Genomic DNA, 14,328 nt, shown 5'->3' on the forward strand with positions numbered 1-14,328 from the left:
CCCCCGGCACCCCCGGGGGAAACCGGCACCCCCGGCCCCGCACGCACCCCGGGGGGAACCGGCACCCCGGCCCCCCCAACCCTGGGGGGTCCTGGCACCCCACATCTCCCCACACCCCTGAAGGGAGCCGGCACCCCCGGCTCCCCTGCACGCCCCCGAGGTGCTCCAGCACGCCTCATCGCCCCATCCCGCATCTGCCTGCTCTCCCCCCTCGGCACGCGCAGGGTAGGGGACACCCTGCCTTGTCCCCTCTTGCCTGCCTTGGCCTCCTTCGTTGCCCCGGCCCCTTTCACCCTCCTCATCCCTCTCCCCTTCCTTGCTCTCCCCGGGGATGTCCCCGTCCTGCTCACCCCCCGGCAGCATTTTGGGGGAGGGAGACCCCGGATGCGTGGCAGGGGGCCACCTGTCTGCTTCCCACGTAGGCCACGTCTAAGTTGCGTTTAATTAAGGCTCCGCTTTGGTTTAATTAAGGCCACGGTTTCGCGATAGGGGATGCACACGGCAGTGCCGATGACTCAAAGCATTGCTTGCGCCCAGCAGGCTGCGGCAGAGCGTGGGGGGGCGGGAAAACGTCGACGTGCTCGCCCGGCTCCCTAACCTGAAATCGCAGCCCCACTTGGCCTGGGCTTGGATTTAGCGACCGTAAGAAGAGCCCCGCGGGGTCGGCTCCATCCGCCCAGCGCCCGTCTGCCCACACCTAGCTCAGGCGCTGGCAGCAAGGAGGTGAGGGCAGGGATGCGCTAGGGCCGGGGGATCCTCCAGCGCCCAGCAATGAGCTTCACGTGTCCCTGCCCACATCCGGATGGGTCTCCGCTCAGTTGTGCGGTCTATCCTGCACCAGCACTGTTTGGATTTAGACCTGCTCTAGGTGACGCATGTCTCCACGCTCCCAGATCTCCGCAGAYCCCCTCTGAGCACCTCTGCCTGCTGAGGACGCAGTTCTGCAAACGCTGCCCGGGCAGGCGCAGGCTGGCGTCGCTGCCATCAGACCCCTCGTCCCTGTTGGCCTTTCTGTTCTGGTCTGGTTTCGGCAGGGAGCCCTGGCTCTAGGAACGGTGGTTTTGCCCACGTCATGGTGGGAGCAGGACTGGGGACGCCTGCCTGCGATGGCTTTGTCCACGCTGGCTCCAGTGCACCGATATCGCTCCTCGGCCCTGGCAAAGGCAGTCTCTTTGCTGTGTCCTTCCTTTGCTTGTCTCCAGCTTGGGTTTGCCCTCTTTCCTGGGAGACTGGGGTCTCCATGGGACTGTCTGCAAGGTCAGCCTCCCTGGCCGGCCCTTCGGGATGGGACTCGGCGGAGCAAAGATCTAGCAGTGTCCCCGAGGGTCACCTCTCTGCATGCCCCATCCCGTCTCCCTGCGCTCCCAGCTCTTCCGCGCCCAAGAGCGAACCCATCTGCTGCGCTGGCCTTGGGGAGCACAGGACGATCCTGGACTGTCGCACTCAACCCAATAGCTCCCAAAGAAGGCAGGTGGATTAATCCCCACTCCCAGCGGAGAAAAACTCCTGTAACTGCTAGCGAGAGCCATCTGCAAAGCACAGCCCTGGCCCGAAGGTACCAATGCCTCCCTCCTCCCTGGTGAGCCCCTGCCCTGGAAGATGCTGCAAGCTCGGAGGTATTTCACCTGCTGCAACCCACGGAAGCGGAAAGTCTCCCCGTCAATTCATTTAAACGAGCCCCTTGCATCCCCAGGCAAGGAGAAAGCAGTTGGGAAGGGAGCGTGAACACGACGGCAGATGCTGGCGCATCCCCACCAGCATCTCCAGCCCAGTCGGGACAGGAGCGGAGAGCCCCGGCTCTCCTCTCGCCTGGCACGGGGCCGAGGGACGGAGCAGATGGCAGCGTGCTGGGAACGGCCGCTCCGAACGAAGCTGCCTGTGAATCATATTCCTGCAGAGGCTTCTCCTCCGCAATGGGTTTGGTTGCTTCCCTCCCGCAGCAGCTCGGAGGCTTCCCACTGACGGCCCAAGCGGGAGCCTTGCCGGCCGCCCGCACCTCTCAGGCCGGTCTGGGGCTGGCCAGAAGTGCGAGATGTCATGGGCGCAAGGGAAGCCGGCCACCTTCCATAGGTTTCTCACTGCGACGCGCGTCGGCTTTACCGGCCGCAGCCCTCCCGAAGGTAACGTGGTTTTACAGCTCCCTGCCGTCGTGTCCATGAGCGCCAAGGCTAGGCTGGCCGGAGCTGCGGCAAATCTGCACCCAGCTGGGGCTTAAACAACTGGGGCCGGGTGCGCCGAACCGCAGCCGTAGTGCCGCTGCCAGAGAGGGCACGCGGGGGCGCGCGGTGGGGTTCGGTTTGGGCACCGGCTGCCCCGTGTCCCTGGCTCCTAGCTGCCAGGTCCTTGTGCCCACTTTGCTCTCCCTGCGCTGCTCCGCGTGCCGCACGGAGCCGGTGGTACCCGCGGCAGGAGGAGACCACAAGGAGAGCAAACAGGGCTGTGAATTAAGCACTCGGCTYGTTTCCCTCCTAGCAGACAGCAATTCCCAGCAGCTCTTCCAGGGCCGGGCCCCGGGACAGCCCACCTCCCCCTTTGCTCCCACGCCACCCCGTGCATCGCAGCCGGCAGAGACCTTCCCACCCCGATCCCGCGGGCCCCCAGGCCGGAGGCTGCCAGGTGCTGAGCACCCCTGGCCACACCAGGACATGGGCTCCCGGCCAAGCACAGCGCCTGCAATCAGCCCGAGTGCCCCCATCATCTCGATTGCTCGCACTCTAAATAATYACTTATTTATTTGACTAAAATAGCTGCTGTCGCGGCAGCCGTCAGTYGCTCCCAGCGCTGAAGGGAAGGGGGGGATAAATCACACGCGGTGTCCACAGGTGTCCGGACACCACCGGGACGGGTGAGAAATGGAGGCCGGTGCCAGAGTGCCGGGGTTTTGACTCCCACCTTGGAGGAACCCTCTGATCTGTTTGCTGGAGATGGGAGCCCTGTGTTGTGGGTCCTGTCGAGCGGGTCGTGGCCCAGCACAGGGCCACCGCGCTGGCGGTGGGAAGGGAGCGCTGGAGGTCCCTCTTGCCACCCTGCTCGAAGCAGGACTATCCCACGCTAGGTGAGGTAAATTTTGGAAACCTCCAAGGATGGGATGCCCCAACCGCTGGGTGACCGTAGGGTGCTGCCCTGCCCTCCTAGYGTGAAAGTTTCTTCTAATGCCTGCTGTGAACCTCGCAGGCTGCAGTTTCTGGCYGCTGCCTTTCGTTATATCGTCTGCCACTACTGAGCGGAGTTGCCTTTTCAGCTCCTCTTCCAGGAGCTATAGGAGCACGTCCACTAGCGCCTCCGCTCAGCTGGCATCTGCCTGGACAGCAGGGACTTCTCCTGGCTCACCAAGACAGCTTGATCCTAAAGTCCCTTTGCTCCACACCTGCGCTGTTTTAGTCCATTAACTCATGAGCCGTAAAACGCGCCCGTCTCTGGGTGCACACACTGATAGAACAAGGGGAACCACACCGAAAGGTGCAGCTCAACCCCCCTGCCCTCGCAGGACCTGCCCACGTGAACGGGGGCTTCCCCACACATCCCARAGTGCCCCACACCAGGCCACCAGCCAGCAGAGTACGGTCGGAGCCTCCTCTCACCCAGGCGCCTCATTTCCAGCCACGTGAGCTCCCAGTGATGGCCCGCCGTTCCCACCTCCCTGAAGGCTGCATCAGAGAGGAGGGACACCCCAGCCTGGGGGATCGCTGTACTACGAGGTCCCACTACCACGTCAAAAAGCCACCACATCTGACCTGTTGCCAGTGGCTGCAGGTTGACAGACCTAGAACGTGGGTGCTCCCAGGTTCATCAGTAACGGGGCTGGACCTGGGCTGGGGTTGACCACCCTTAGCAGAAGCAGATGGGCTCAGGGTCCAGTCAAGGCTCTCCTGAGCCTGCTGTTTGGTGCCAGCACCGTGGGTTTCCACCCTTCAATGTCCTGCTGCAGCCATCTTCAAGGGACCCACGTCCCAGAGATGGGCTCTGTGACGACTTGGCCACCCAAGCAGGGCATGTCCAGTCAACAGCCAAACTGTTTGGCCGGTGGCTTTGTGTGAAGGAAACACGTCCCCACCAGGGAACTGGACACAAGAGGCGCCAGCTCTTTTCGAACAGACCCCCAAAAGACCATCACATGGCAGTGCCACACCGAGCTGGCAGGATTTAAACAGTCCATCCCCGAAATGCTCCGTGTCCCTGTGACCACCACGCCGCGCCTGCCCGCACCAACGTGCCAGCAGCCTCCTGTGAGAGGCTTGCTCTCCTCCGGAGCCAGGCGCCTCGCTAATGAATTTCTGGCCAGACATGAAGAGTCCTCAGGAATGTTAATAGTTTGCTGGAGGATAAGCAAGAGATTTGGAGAGATTTACGCCGACTTTCATGGGACGGCTACGAAAGTGGCCCAAACCCTTCCTTTCCTACATGGGGGTGGCAGCGGGAGGCAGCCCCGGCGTCTGCTGCCGTAGCAAGTCATAGCGCGAAACACGGGCAGCTCCCGCGGGAGCGACGTCGGGCTGGACGGGACCACGCGTGGCTTGTGTTTCCCCTGCCTCCCCCCGTGTTGCTGTTTCTAGCAGGAAATTTTTTCCATGGCCAAAGAGAGCCCGGCTCCGGGGGTACAGGCAGGCCTGGATCGCGTGCCGGCTCCGGCCCCGCATCTTGCCCGGGCTTTGCTCCGGCTGCGAAGCTGCTCTGTGCTGATGCMTGGGCGCCACGCGGGGCTCAGGCACGTGGCGGCATGGTGGGACCAAGTGAGCAGAGCTGACCTAGGACCTGGCTGTCCCCGGGGCATGTGCCACCACCACTGACACCCATGGAGAGCCACCGGGACCTGGCTGTTCCTGGGGTGTGTGCCACCACCGCTGACACCCATGGAGAGCCACCAGGACCTGACTGTCCCTGGGGTGTGTGCCACCACCGCTGACACCCATGGAGAAGGGCCCCCCCGGCTGGGAGAGGCTGTGGTCCCACACGGTGTCTTACCTTCACGTATTCGCTGCCGGACTCCAGGCCGTCATGAGGGCTAGAAAAGGAGGAAAAATAAAAACAAGTAAGTAAATGGCAGTAACTTGTGCAGGCCGGGTTAAGGAGGTGGTGGCACAGCGGGGCGTGAGCAAAGCGGGCTTTGCTCCATGTTCTTGGGAGAGGCTCCCGGAGCCCCAGCACCTTCCCTGGCTGCTGCGCGCCTGCTCTCGGGGCAGCGCTTAGCCTCCCTAATGCGATCAGGGAAGAATGAGGCCTTTTCTGAGGATCTCGCCTCAAATCGGCTTGGAACCATGTGAGCCGAGGCGGGAGACCCAGCGGCCAGGCAGGGAGCACACGGGTCCCGGTCCCGGGGGGGGGCGCACAGAGGCGGGGAGGACCTGGCTCCGTTCCCGGCAGCCCCGCGTTCCCATGGCCCTTCCAGGCACAGGGTGTTTTGGGACACACTGTCCAGGAAAATGTTTCTGCTTCCCCGGACGTCCCGCCGGGCGCCACGAGCCGCGGGGAGGGTGCGGATCGGGGTCGCGCGGAGCATCAGGTATCAGCTGTTTCTGGCTGTTTCTCTACAGCCTCGCGCAACCCTGCAGAAATCAAACTTTCACTGAAGCTGGGGAGAACTGCGGCATCCTAGTTGAGTTTGCAAGTAGATTYGCTCTCCCCAGCATACATGCAACAGAAACCCCTGTTCTCCTCAGTGACATGTTCACTCTTAGCCCTACTGACAACTAACCCAACAGCTTTGAGGTCCAACTGATCTGGCAGCTTCTTTGCCGTTACTTTATGGGGGCCACAGAAGACTGCTGCTCTTTCCCGATGACGTAGCAATGCTGCTACTGCTTTTTAACCCCTCATGGCTCCAGGTATGTCTCAGTACGGATGAGTCCAAAGGGAAAAACAGAATTCAAGGGGAGAAAGGTGGTAACACTCGGAGCTGGGATTTGCAAACAAGCTGATGTTTTCCCCTGAGGTCTCAACTTTAAGAATGAAACACAAAAATCCAGACTTCTTTAACCAGAACCCTGTCCCCTACCCCAGCACGGGGCCACCGCAACGGCCCTTCGATGGCAGGACGCCAGCGCAAGAGCAGGCAGCTGCGGCTAAGAAATAACCGAATCCAACCGGCGTCACCGCTCCAGGACGTCCCGTCCCTGCCAGGAGCCGCCTCGCTCCACCTAGTGCTTACAGCCACCAGTGCAGCCGTGGCCGCACCAGCACCGGGCACCCGCGTTATACTGGGAGTCACTGGGAGCCCCGCGTGCAAAGCCAGCCTGCGCGCCCCGTGCGCAGGAGCCCGGCGCAGGGTGCTCCTCCCGCGTTGTCTGCCGGCCCTGGGGAGATGCTCCGGGGCCGGAATGGGGAAACTCTCAGCTTGGTGGGGCCGGCGGGAGCGTGGGGGACCAAGCCCTGCCGGGGTGGCGGGATCTCTGGGGATCCAAACGGCTCCTCTGCAGGCTCCCTCGGGGTTGCGGATGGCGTCGGAGATCCCGGGCCCGAGGGGGAACAGGACCACCAAGGTGACGGCTGCTAGACGTGACCCCGCTGGGCATCCCCTGGGGCACTGCAGCGGGTGCCTGCTGCCCGCGCCGCGCCGGCAGGAGCCACGGTGCCCAGGGCGTCTGCCYGGCCCCCGGCAAATCCCGCTCTCCCTCCCCGAGCCCATGCTGCAGCGAGGGTTTCCCTCACGGTCCCGCTCGGAAGGGGAAAAGCGGGGCTGGAAGTTGCTCATTTAGGGTGGAAAAGACACAGGGGGGTTTGGGGGGGACCCGAGGGAGCGCGGGGGGCGCAGGCAGCCCGTGGGCTCCCCGCGGCGGCATGCCCGACCCCGGCGCTGCCTCTCCAGCCTGCCTGCATTTCACACGGGAAACCCGTGAGAAAAAAGGGGCAGGAGGCCGGGGGGCCTCCGGGCAGGAAATCGGGAGCATGAGAGCAGCTGGGAAGCGGCGCTGAGCGCCCTGCGTGGCRGCGCGGAGGAGAGGCCCTGCTGGGGACAGGGCCCTCGCCGGCCGAGGGGAGCAGCTGTGGCGCGAGGGCAGGGGCGCCCGGGCCCCTGGCTCGGTGCATTCCTGGAGAAAACAGCATTTTTGGGGGCAGCCGAGCGCCGGGGAGAAATTCCAGGGCTGCCTTTGGAGCGCAGCCGTGCTGCTCYGCCGGGGACGCGGCCGAGGGGACAGAGAGCCGCTGGGGACCTGCGCTGCCGGCATGGCACCGGGGCTCGGGGTTACAGCCAGCGGCTTTTGGGCTCGGAGAGGCATCGCGGGGACTTGCAAGTGCTCCCGTCCGTGCTAAGCACCGGGCCGGCTTGGGGGGATGGTCCTGGGGTGCTTGCGTGGTCCAGAGCCCCGGCTCTTGCTCCAGGCTCCGGCTCCGCTGCCCTTCGCACGCCAGCGCCGCTGCGCCCAGGGGAGCCAAGCTGGGCCACATGGTGCCTCAGTTTCCCCCTGCACCGGGAGGCCGGAGCCACCTCGCTGGGGCTCCCCGGGCGAAAATGCTGCCGAGGGCCCCCGCAGCGGCACGGGGCCGCGGGCGCCCTGCCTGCACCCCGCGGGAAGCGGGATATCCCGTGCGCAGCCCTTGCCCGGAGGGAAGTCGAGTCACGTCCGCTCCCTGTCCTGCCCTGCCCTGCCCTGCGAGCGGGCCGCCCCGCGAGCGGCTCCGTCTGCCGACGCTCTCCGTGTCGCTGCGCCCTCGCCCCAGCCCGGCTCCGGGCGGCTCCGGGGCACCGCGGCGGAGGGCTCCGCGCAGGGCAGGGGGGCAGAAAGCCCCCGACCCCGAGCCCTGCCCCGCGCGCTCTTGTGCCTCGGTTTCCCCAGCAAGGGGCTTGGCCGTGCTCCTCCTCAGGGCAGCCCCGGGCAACGCAAAGGGGCGCCTGGCCCCGGACTTTCGGGGGCTCCCTGCTCCCGCGGAGCCGCCCGGCCTCTGCGCTCGTCCCCCCTCCTCGCAGCCCGCTCGGCCCTGGCGCCGGGGCCCGGCTGCCTGCGGTTTCGGCGGCCGCAGCCGATGCGCTTGTTCTTTCCATGAGCGAATGCTCGCCGCGGGCCGGGGGGCCGAGCGGCGGCGCCGGCGGCATCGCAGCCCCCCCGCGGCTTTGCGAGCCGTCCCCCGGGTTTGTGCATGCCCCAAGCAAAGCCCCTGCCCACCTTCCCGCAGCCCCTCTGCCCCGTCCCCGCTGCCCCCCGGCGCAGCCCCCCCGGCACCTCCGCTGTGCGCGGGGGCGACGCGGCCCCGTCGCCGCGGGCCGGGCAGCTTACCTGCCGTGGCCCAGGGGGCAAAACCTCCTGCCCACCTCTGTCATCTGCCCTGCCGAGCGCCGCGGACGCCTCCGCGCTAGACGGGGAGAAACTCTCGCGGGCGCGCTCCTGCCCAGCTCTGAGCGCCGGACTTCGGGGCGCGCAAGGCGGCAGCGGCGGCAGCGGACCCTCCTCCTTCCCGGCCCGGCCCTCCTCCGGCCCTCCCTTCGCGCCCGGCGAGGAATGCCGGCTCCCACCGCCGGGAGAAATTCCTCTCCGTCCCCCTGCTCCTGGCACCGCGCGGAGCCTCCCCAGCGCAAGCCACCCGAGCGGCTGCGGCGCGGGGAGCCGTGGGAACGGGGCGCCTGGGCCGCGGCGGGGGGAAAGCGGCTTACGGGAGAGACGGGTCAGGGCAAAGGGCCCTCGTTGGGGGAGGAAAGGCAGGTTGGCCCCCAGTGCGGTCTCACACGTGCTGCTGCGCTGGGGACGGGTTGGACCCCTCATGCCCAGACGCCCAGGTGATGGGCAGGGCGTTAAAACCCTTCCACTGAGCCTGAGGATGAAACCCTCCGAACGAGCCAGCCCGTCTCAGAGACGCGAGGGGCAGAGCCCCACGGCCCTCGGTTCTGCTCCTCTTTCCACACTCGCACTTTGCCCCCACGCGGTGCCGGGTCCCGGCTCTGGGGGGGCAGTTTCCTCCTCTCGCAAAGCCCGGGGGCCACACGCTGGCCACAGAGCCGGGCCGGGGAAGGAGGGCTCCCCTGCGCCCGCTGGGATGCCTCCTCGCTGGGCCGGGCTGGAGAGGGGTTTTATGGCCGGGGAGAGAAGTGGGAATGGCGGGTGGTTTCTGGGGTTTGCTCCAGTGCTGCTCGGGGGGGGAAGAAGGATGGGAGGAAGGAAAAAGAGGAGAATGAGATGGAGGGAGAGCGGAGGGTGCAAACTGGAGCTCTCCGCACTGGTACGTGTCGCTACCAGACCCCCGGCGAAACCGGAGCTGGAAGGGAGCTGCCGGCAGGACAACGGGAAGCACAGACCAAGCGAGGCTGCGAGCTGTTTCCCCCCCGGCCGGAAACGGGCGGGAGCAGAAATCCCACAGGAAACCTTGTTCTCATGGAGCCTCCGACCCGGGCCGCGGCGCGTCTGCCAGGTGCATCCCGCAGGCGAGGGGGGGACGGGGACCCCGCGCTCCCCGGCGGCGGCTCGAGCCCTGCCAATCCCCCCCGCTCCTGCCCCGGGCGCCTGAGCGGGGCCATGGCGGGGGGCTGAGAGCCGTGTGCCACCGGGCAGGACCGTGGCCAGGAGCTGAGCGCCCCTTACCTGCGCGGGGTGCCCTCGCGGGGATGCTCGTGCCCCTTTTCCGGCAGGTCGCCTCCGGCCGTCTCCGCTCCAGGCGCTGCGGCGGGGCTCGGGGCCGGGCTGGAGCTCTGGGCCACCGGCCCGGGGCGGGAGATGGTCCCCAAAAGCTCCTGGTCGCACCTGGCCGCGGCTGCCCCCGACGCGTCCGAGGGCAGAGCCTCTTCCTCCTCCCGCTGCGCTTTCCCAACCGCCAGGCGCGGGTCCGTGCTGGGGGCGCTGGGCGTCTCAGGGGATTCGGGGATGGGGAGCGGGGAGGTGCCGGGGGGGTTGCTGCCTGCAGTGCCTTTCTCCCGGCAGCCCCTGGCCTTGCCTGGGCTCTTGCCCGCCTTGCCCGGGTTCAGCCTGGGCATGGTGCCCATGTGGCTGTACATGTCCGACGACCTGGCGTAGGGCGCGGGGCTCTTGGGCATCGCGTGGAGATCATCCTGCGTGCCATCGAAGGGCTCCTCCAGGAAGCCGTGGGCGGCGGGGAGCCCCGGGCCCAGGCTCTCGGGGGAGCTGGGGGCGACGGACACGCGCCGCAGGGTGAAGGTTCGGGGGATGCTGCTCAGGCTCCCGAAGCCCTTGAACTTGAAGAACTCTGGCACGGAGAGAGGAGAGGTGGAAATGGGGTTAGCGCCGGCGCGGGGCAGCCCCGTTGCACCCTGCGTCACCCAAAACCCCTGGGAGCCCCCGCGTGAAGGCGAAGGCAGCGCCATTTATTGCACCGCCTTGTGGCCGCGGGTCCGTTCCCGGCGCTGCTGGTGATTCACTGCTGAGTGCCGCTTCGCTCTCCCCACCATGCCTCAGTTTCCCCCTGCGGTCGGGCCCTGCTCTGCCTGCTGTGAAGCAGAGGAAGCGGAGAGGAGCCGGCACGGCCGCGGTCCCACGGCCGGGGCTGCTCTCACTGCGAGGGGTGCTGCACGGGGCATCGTTGCTGGCAACCCCGGGAGCAAACGTCCCCCCGTGGCCCGGCAAATCTGGCAGTGGCGTTTCCCTGCTGCAGCTGCCAGGGGGGAGGAAGAGCCCTGTGCTCGGGAAGCCCCGGCGGCGGCGCGGCTGGGAAATCCCAGCCCTCGGCGCACCGGGTGGCAGGACCAGACCTGGACCTCTCCCATCCCCAGGGGGTTGCTTGCCTCGCCGGCACGGGGGCAGCTAGGGTGGCAGGGCAGGGTGCCCCCGGCGATACCCCACCCCGGACAAAGTGCGGGGCCGTGCAGCGTCTCCCCAGGCACGGGGGGTCCATGCTGCCCGCAGGCACAGGTCCATCCCGGCGCGGGCGAGCTCTCGCGGGCAGGTCGGCGCCGCGCTGCTGCCGCCGGCGCTGGCATGCCTGGTGGGAGACGACCTCCCTGCTTCCTCAGCTGAGCGCGCGCCGAGCCCCTTGCAGCCTCTCTGCGGCTCCCAGCAGCTGCCTGCAAGAGCTGAGCGCGCAGCTGGAGATGTATTTATAACCGCGGCGGGCTGCCTTCGCGTTTCACACCTTGGCCCCGCTCCCCGGCTCAGCTGCGCGGGCTGGCGAGCTGCAACCCTGCGGCTGGTGCCGGCCCCTGCGACTCGGGGACCCTCCGCAGGCTGGTGGCTGGGGGAGCCGGAGCTGGAGGAGGTGCTCCGGGCCACATTCCCGGCCGCAGCTTTGCCGGGCCGGGCTTTTACGCCTGGAGCCTTGGTTTTCTGGGTGCCTCTGGGGATTTTGCAACGTTTACCCGGCAGGGCTCTGCAAAGCCTCTTCCCCTCCAGGAAAGTCGAATTTGTCAAGACAGGAAGCCGTAAGCGGCAGCAAAGCCGCGCGAGTTGCCCAGGTGCCCCAGGGGCCCGTTGGGCCGCCGGAGCCGTGCCGCGGCCTCCGTCGCCCTGCGGGTGCCCCTGCCTCGATGGGGGGGAAGGGGGCAGCGCAGGCACGTCTGCACGGCAGAAACAATACGGCCTCGCCATTAAAAAATATGAAGAGAGAATTGCTCCCCCCGTCTCCCGCTGCCAAGGTAAATCCCAGCTCGGACGGGCTGTGGGAAGAGGCCAGGAGAGCGGCAGAGAGAGGCTCCTGCGCGGCTCCCAGCACGTGGAGCCGGCAGGAATGCAGGGAGCAGCAGTGAGGGCCGGCTCTGGCGCCCGCCCCGTGCTGGGGAGGGAGCGCGTGGGGCCAGCGGGCTGACAGCTCGCGGGAGCCGCCTCCGAGGGCTCTGGGGAAAACCCGAGGTCTGTGAGAAAGAGCAAAGTTCGCTCCCGAAGGGCACCGAGCAGCTTCCTCCGAGGGCGTTTTGGCCCCGTGCGCGGCTCCGGGTGGGATCCTTGCTAAATCCGTGAGGATTTGCCCCCGGCCTCCGAAGCCCAGCTCGTCCACTCTCACCCCCCTGCTGCACCCGCACCCCTGCACCCGGGGGTAAATATTCCCAGAGACGTGCGATCTGGGGAGTGAATACGGCGGGATGGGGGACCGGAGCCAGCCTTGCCCCCGCCACGTCCCAGTGTGGGGCTGGGCAGTGGCAGACTGGTCCCAGTCCCAGCACCCAGTTCCCGAGCAAGCAGCCCCCAGAGGTGCTCTCCACCATGGGGATGGAAATCCCCAAATCCTCTCGCCCCCACCCGAGTCTGGATGAAACCGGAGCCTGCCTGGCCTCCGAAAGTCCCGGAGCCATGGTGACCCGTGGGAGCGTGAGCACACACTCACACTCGCACTCGCACTCGCCCTCACTTGCATGCCCCATCCCTGCCGGGCCGTCAAGGTGAACGCCCCGACGGCCGCCCGCACCTCCCCACGGCCACTCACTGAATTTCTTGAAGCCCCCTCGTTTCTGGCTCTCGGCCATGGCAGCGGCGGCCGGCAGCGGCGGCGGGGACCGGGAGGGACAAGTTTGTAAACTTCAAGCCCTTCCCTGCCCCGCTCCTCCCTTCCTGTCCCCTCCGCCTCCCGCTCGCTCTCTCGATCACTCAGCGTTTCCTCCCCACCGCTGCCGGCTGCTCCCGGCCCCCGCGCGCCCCACGGCCCCCGCTCGTGCCCACCTGGCGTGCAAGTGAGTGGTGGTCACCCAAAAAAGCCCCGGCCGAGGATGCTGTCCCGGACAAGGACGCTGGCCCCGGGGGAGGGCCCTTGGCTGGGCCCCCCGGGTGATGGCCGGTGTCGCTGGCATCACCGGCAGCGGGAGCCCCCCAGCCACCGGCCGCTCTCCCACCTCGGGGGACCTTTGGGTGCCCCTTTGGGGGCGCGCAAGCATTTCTGCGTGGCGCAGGGCGGTCCCGGGCCTGGCAAGGACCCACCGGAGCCTTTTCCCGGCTTCCCGCTTCTCTCTGGGAGGCAGCACGTGGACTCCCGCCGCTGGGCACGCCAGGAGCCATCTCCATGTCTCCGCTCCCGCCGGCCCGGATGCTTCCTGTTGTGCTTCCCCACCTTCGGGAGCAGTTTAAAATAACCCCAGAGTAATTTGTTCTGCACCCGAACGAGGGCATCACCACGGGCAGAGGTCCCAGAGGCAGGACTGTGGTTTCCCCCGTATATTTTTGCTGGCACATCCGGGGGAAGGATGCCTCCGCGGCCGCTCCGTCCCTTCGGCCAGGCGCCGGCCCCGCAGCCGGGAGACGAAGCCCGTCTGCTTCTGCCATCATGCTTTGCATGGCAAAATCAGAAAGGCCGGGCTGTCTCTAAGCTCTTTAACACACTTTCCCACCAGATCACGACACGCAAAACCATGGGCCCGAACTGATTCCCTTTTCTGCCGGCATTTCCGTGTCGCCGCTCGGGCTGGGGGAGCCGAGCTGCGACGCGGCCGCTCCCGGGGCAGCGCGTGATGGCGGCCGAACCAGGGAGGTGCTTCTCGGAGGTGAAGTGGGATCCCGGAGGATGAGACGACACCGTTGTTAGAGTAAAACCGTCTGTCCGGAGGAACCTGGAGGCGCTGTGTGCCCGCAGTGCCGCCAGGCGCTGCTCGGAGCGGCCTGCCCTGCCGCGGCGCCGGGGCTCGGTCCCCTGCCTTGGTGGAGGGGACGCTGCTCCCTGGCGGGTCCTGAAACGGGAGGAAACGCTCCGAAATGGGGACACGGCGAGGCAAAGGGGTGCGCCCAGCTCGGGGGGGTGGCCCAGGGCAGTGCCGTGGCCCTGACTCCATGGGGGTGCGGTGACGCCGGTTGGGATGGAAGACACGGGCAGACCTGGGGCCGCCTGCCCGAGGGGGAAGATGCCACCGGCGCCACAACGTGCCCAGCTCGTGCCTGCCCAGCACCACGGCGCCCCGGCCCTGGTGGCGTGGGGGAAATGATACAGCAGGATGGCGTTGGCGTGGGCCCAGCAGCAACCGCCCGCTGGAAAACCCGCGGGGAGGACGAGGGGGATCCCGCCGCCCCCGGGCCGGGGCACTCGGGCACAGTCTGACGTGTGCGGCTTCATCAGCGCCATGGCCCCCATCTTTGAGAAGATGGGGTGGGACCGAAGTGGCCATGGGGCTGCGACACCCCTCAGGCGAGCACCGTCACGGAGAAGCCCCGCAGCGGGGCAGATTGGACTGGGCTGGGCTGCTTGGGTGTGACTTTCCCTAGGTAAGGTGGAGGGGGCTAGGCCTCCCCCGCAACATGGCGGGCCCCCCGCGGACTACAAGTCCCAGGGGCCCGCGCGGCGGCGGCGGGCGGAAGGGGCGTGGCTTATGGGCGGGCCGGAAGCGGAAGCCGGAGGGGAGCGGTGGGGGGGGGCGGCCGGCATGGCCAAGCAGTACGACATGGTGGAGTGCCCCTTCTGCGACGAGGTGTCCAAGTACGAGAAGCTGGCCAAGATCGGGCAGGGCACCTTCGGGTGAGCGCCGCCGCCCTCCGCCGCCGC

The 14,328-nt window shown here is 67.3% G+C and overlaps 2 protein-coding genes across 3 annotated transcripts in view; one reads left to right on the forward strand and one right to left on the reverse strand.

Moving 5' to 3' along the window:
- The window catches only part of SH2D3C (SH2 domain containing 3C), a 28,064-nt gene extending 15,703 nt beyond the window's left edge, over positions 1–12,361 (reverse strand). The window contains exons 1-3 of one of the 2 annotated variants that reach the window (XM_026059709.1): positions 12,292–12,361; positions 9,507–10,125; positions 4,963–5,002 (exon numbers count right to left, since the gene is read on the reverse strand). In XM_026059709.1, coding sequence (XP_025915494.1) covers positions 4,963–5,002; positions 9,507–10,125; positions 12,292–12,331 — 699 coding nt within the window. In that variant the 5' untranslated portion in view covers positions 12,332–12,361. Of the gene's footprint in view, positions 1–4,962; positions 5,003–8,210; positions 8,281–9,506; positions 10,126–12,291 lie in introns of those variants that run through there. The other variant, XM_026059711.1, reaches the window with a different exon arrangement.
- A 1,814-nt stretch (positions 12,362–14,175) lies between these two features.
- CDK9 (cyclin dependent kinase 9) overlaps positions 14,176–14,328 on the forward strand; it is an 8,221-nt gene continuing 8,068 nt past the window's right edge. The window contains exon 1 of the mRNA XM_026059729.1: positions 14,176–14,301. Coding sequence (XP_025915514.1) covers positions 14,210–14,301 — 92 coding nt within the window. The 5' untranslated portion in view covers positions 14,176–14,209. The remainder of the gene's footprint in view (positions 14,302–14,328) is intronic.

Source organism: Apteryx rowi, unplaced genomic scaffold (assembly GCF_003343035.1).
Source record: "Apteryx rowi isolate R43461 unplaced genomic scaffold, aptRow1 scaffold_16, whole genome shotgun sequence".
NCBI lineage: Eukaryota > Metazoa > Chordata > Aves > Apterygiformes > Apterygidae > Apteryx > Apteryx rowi.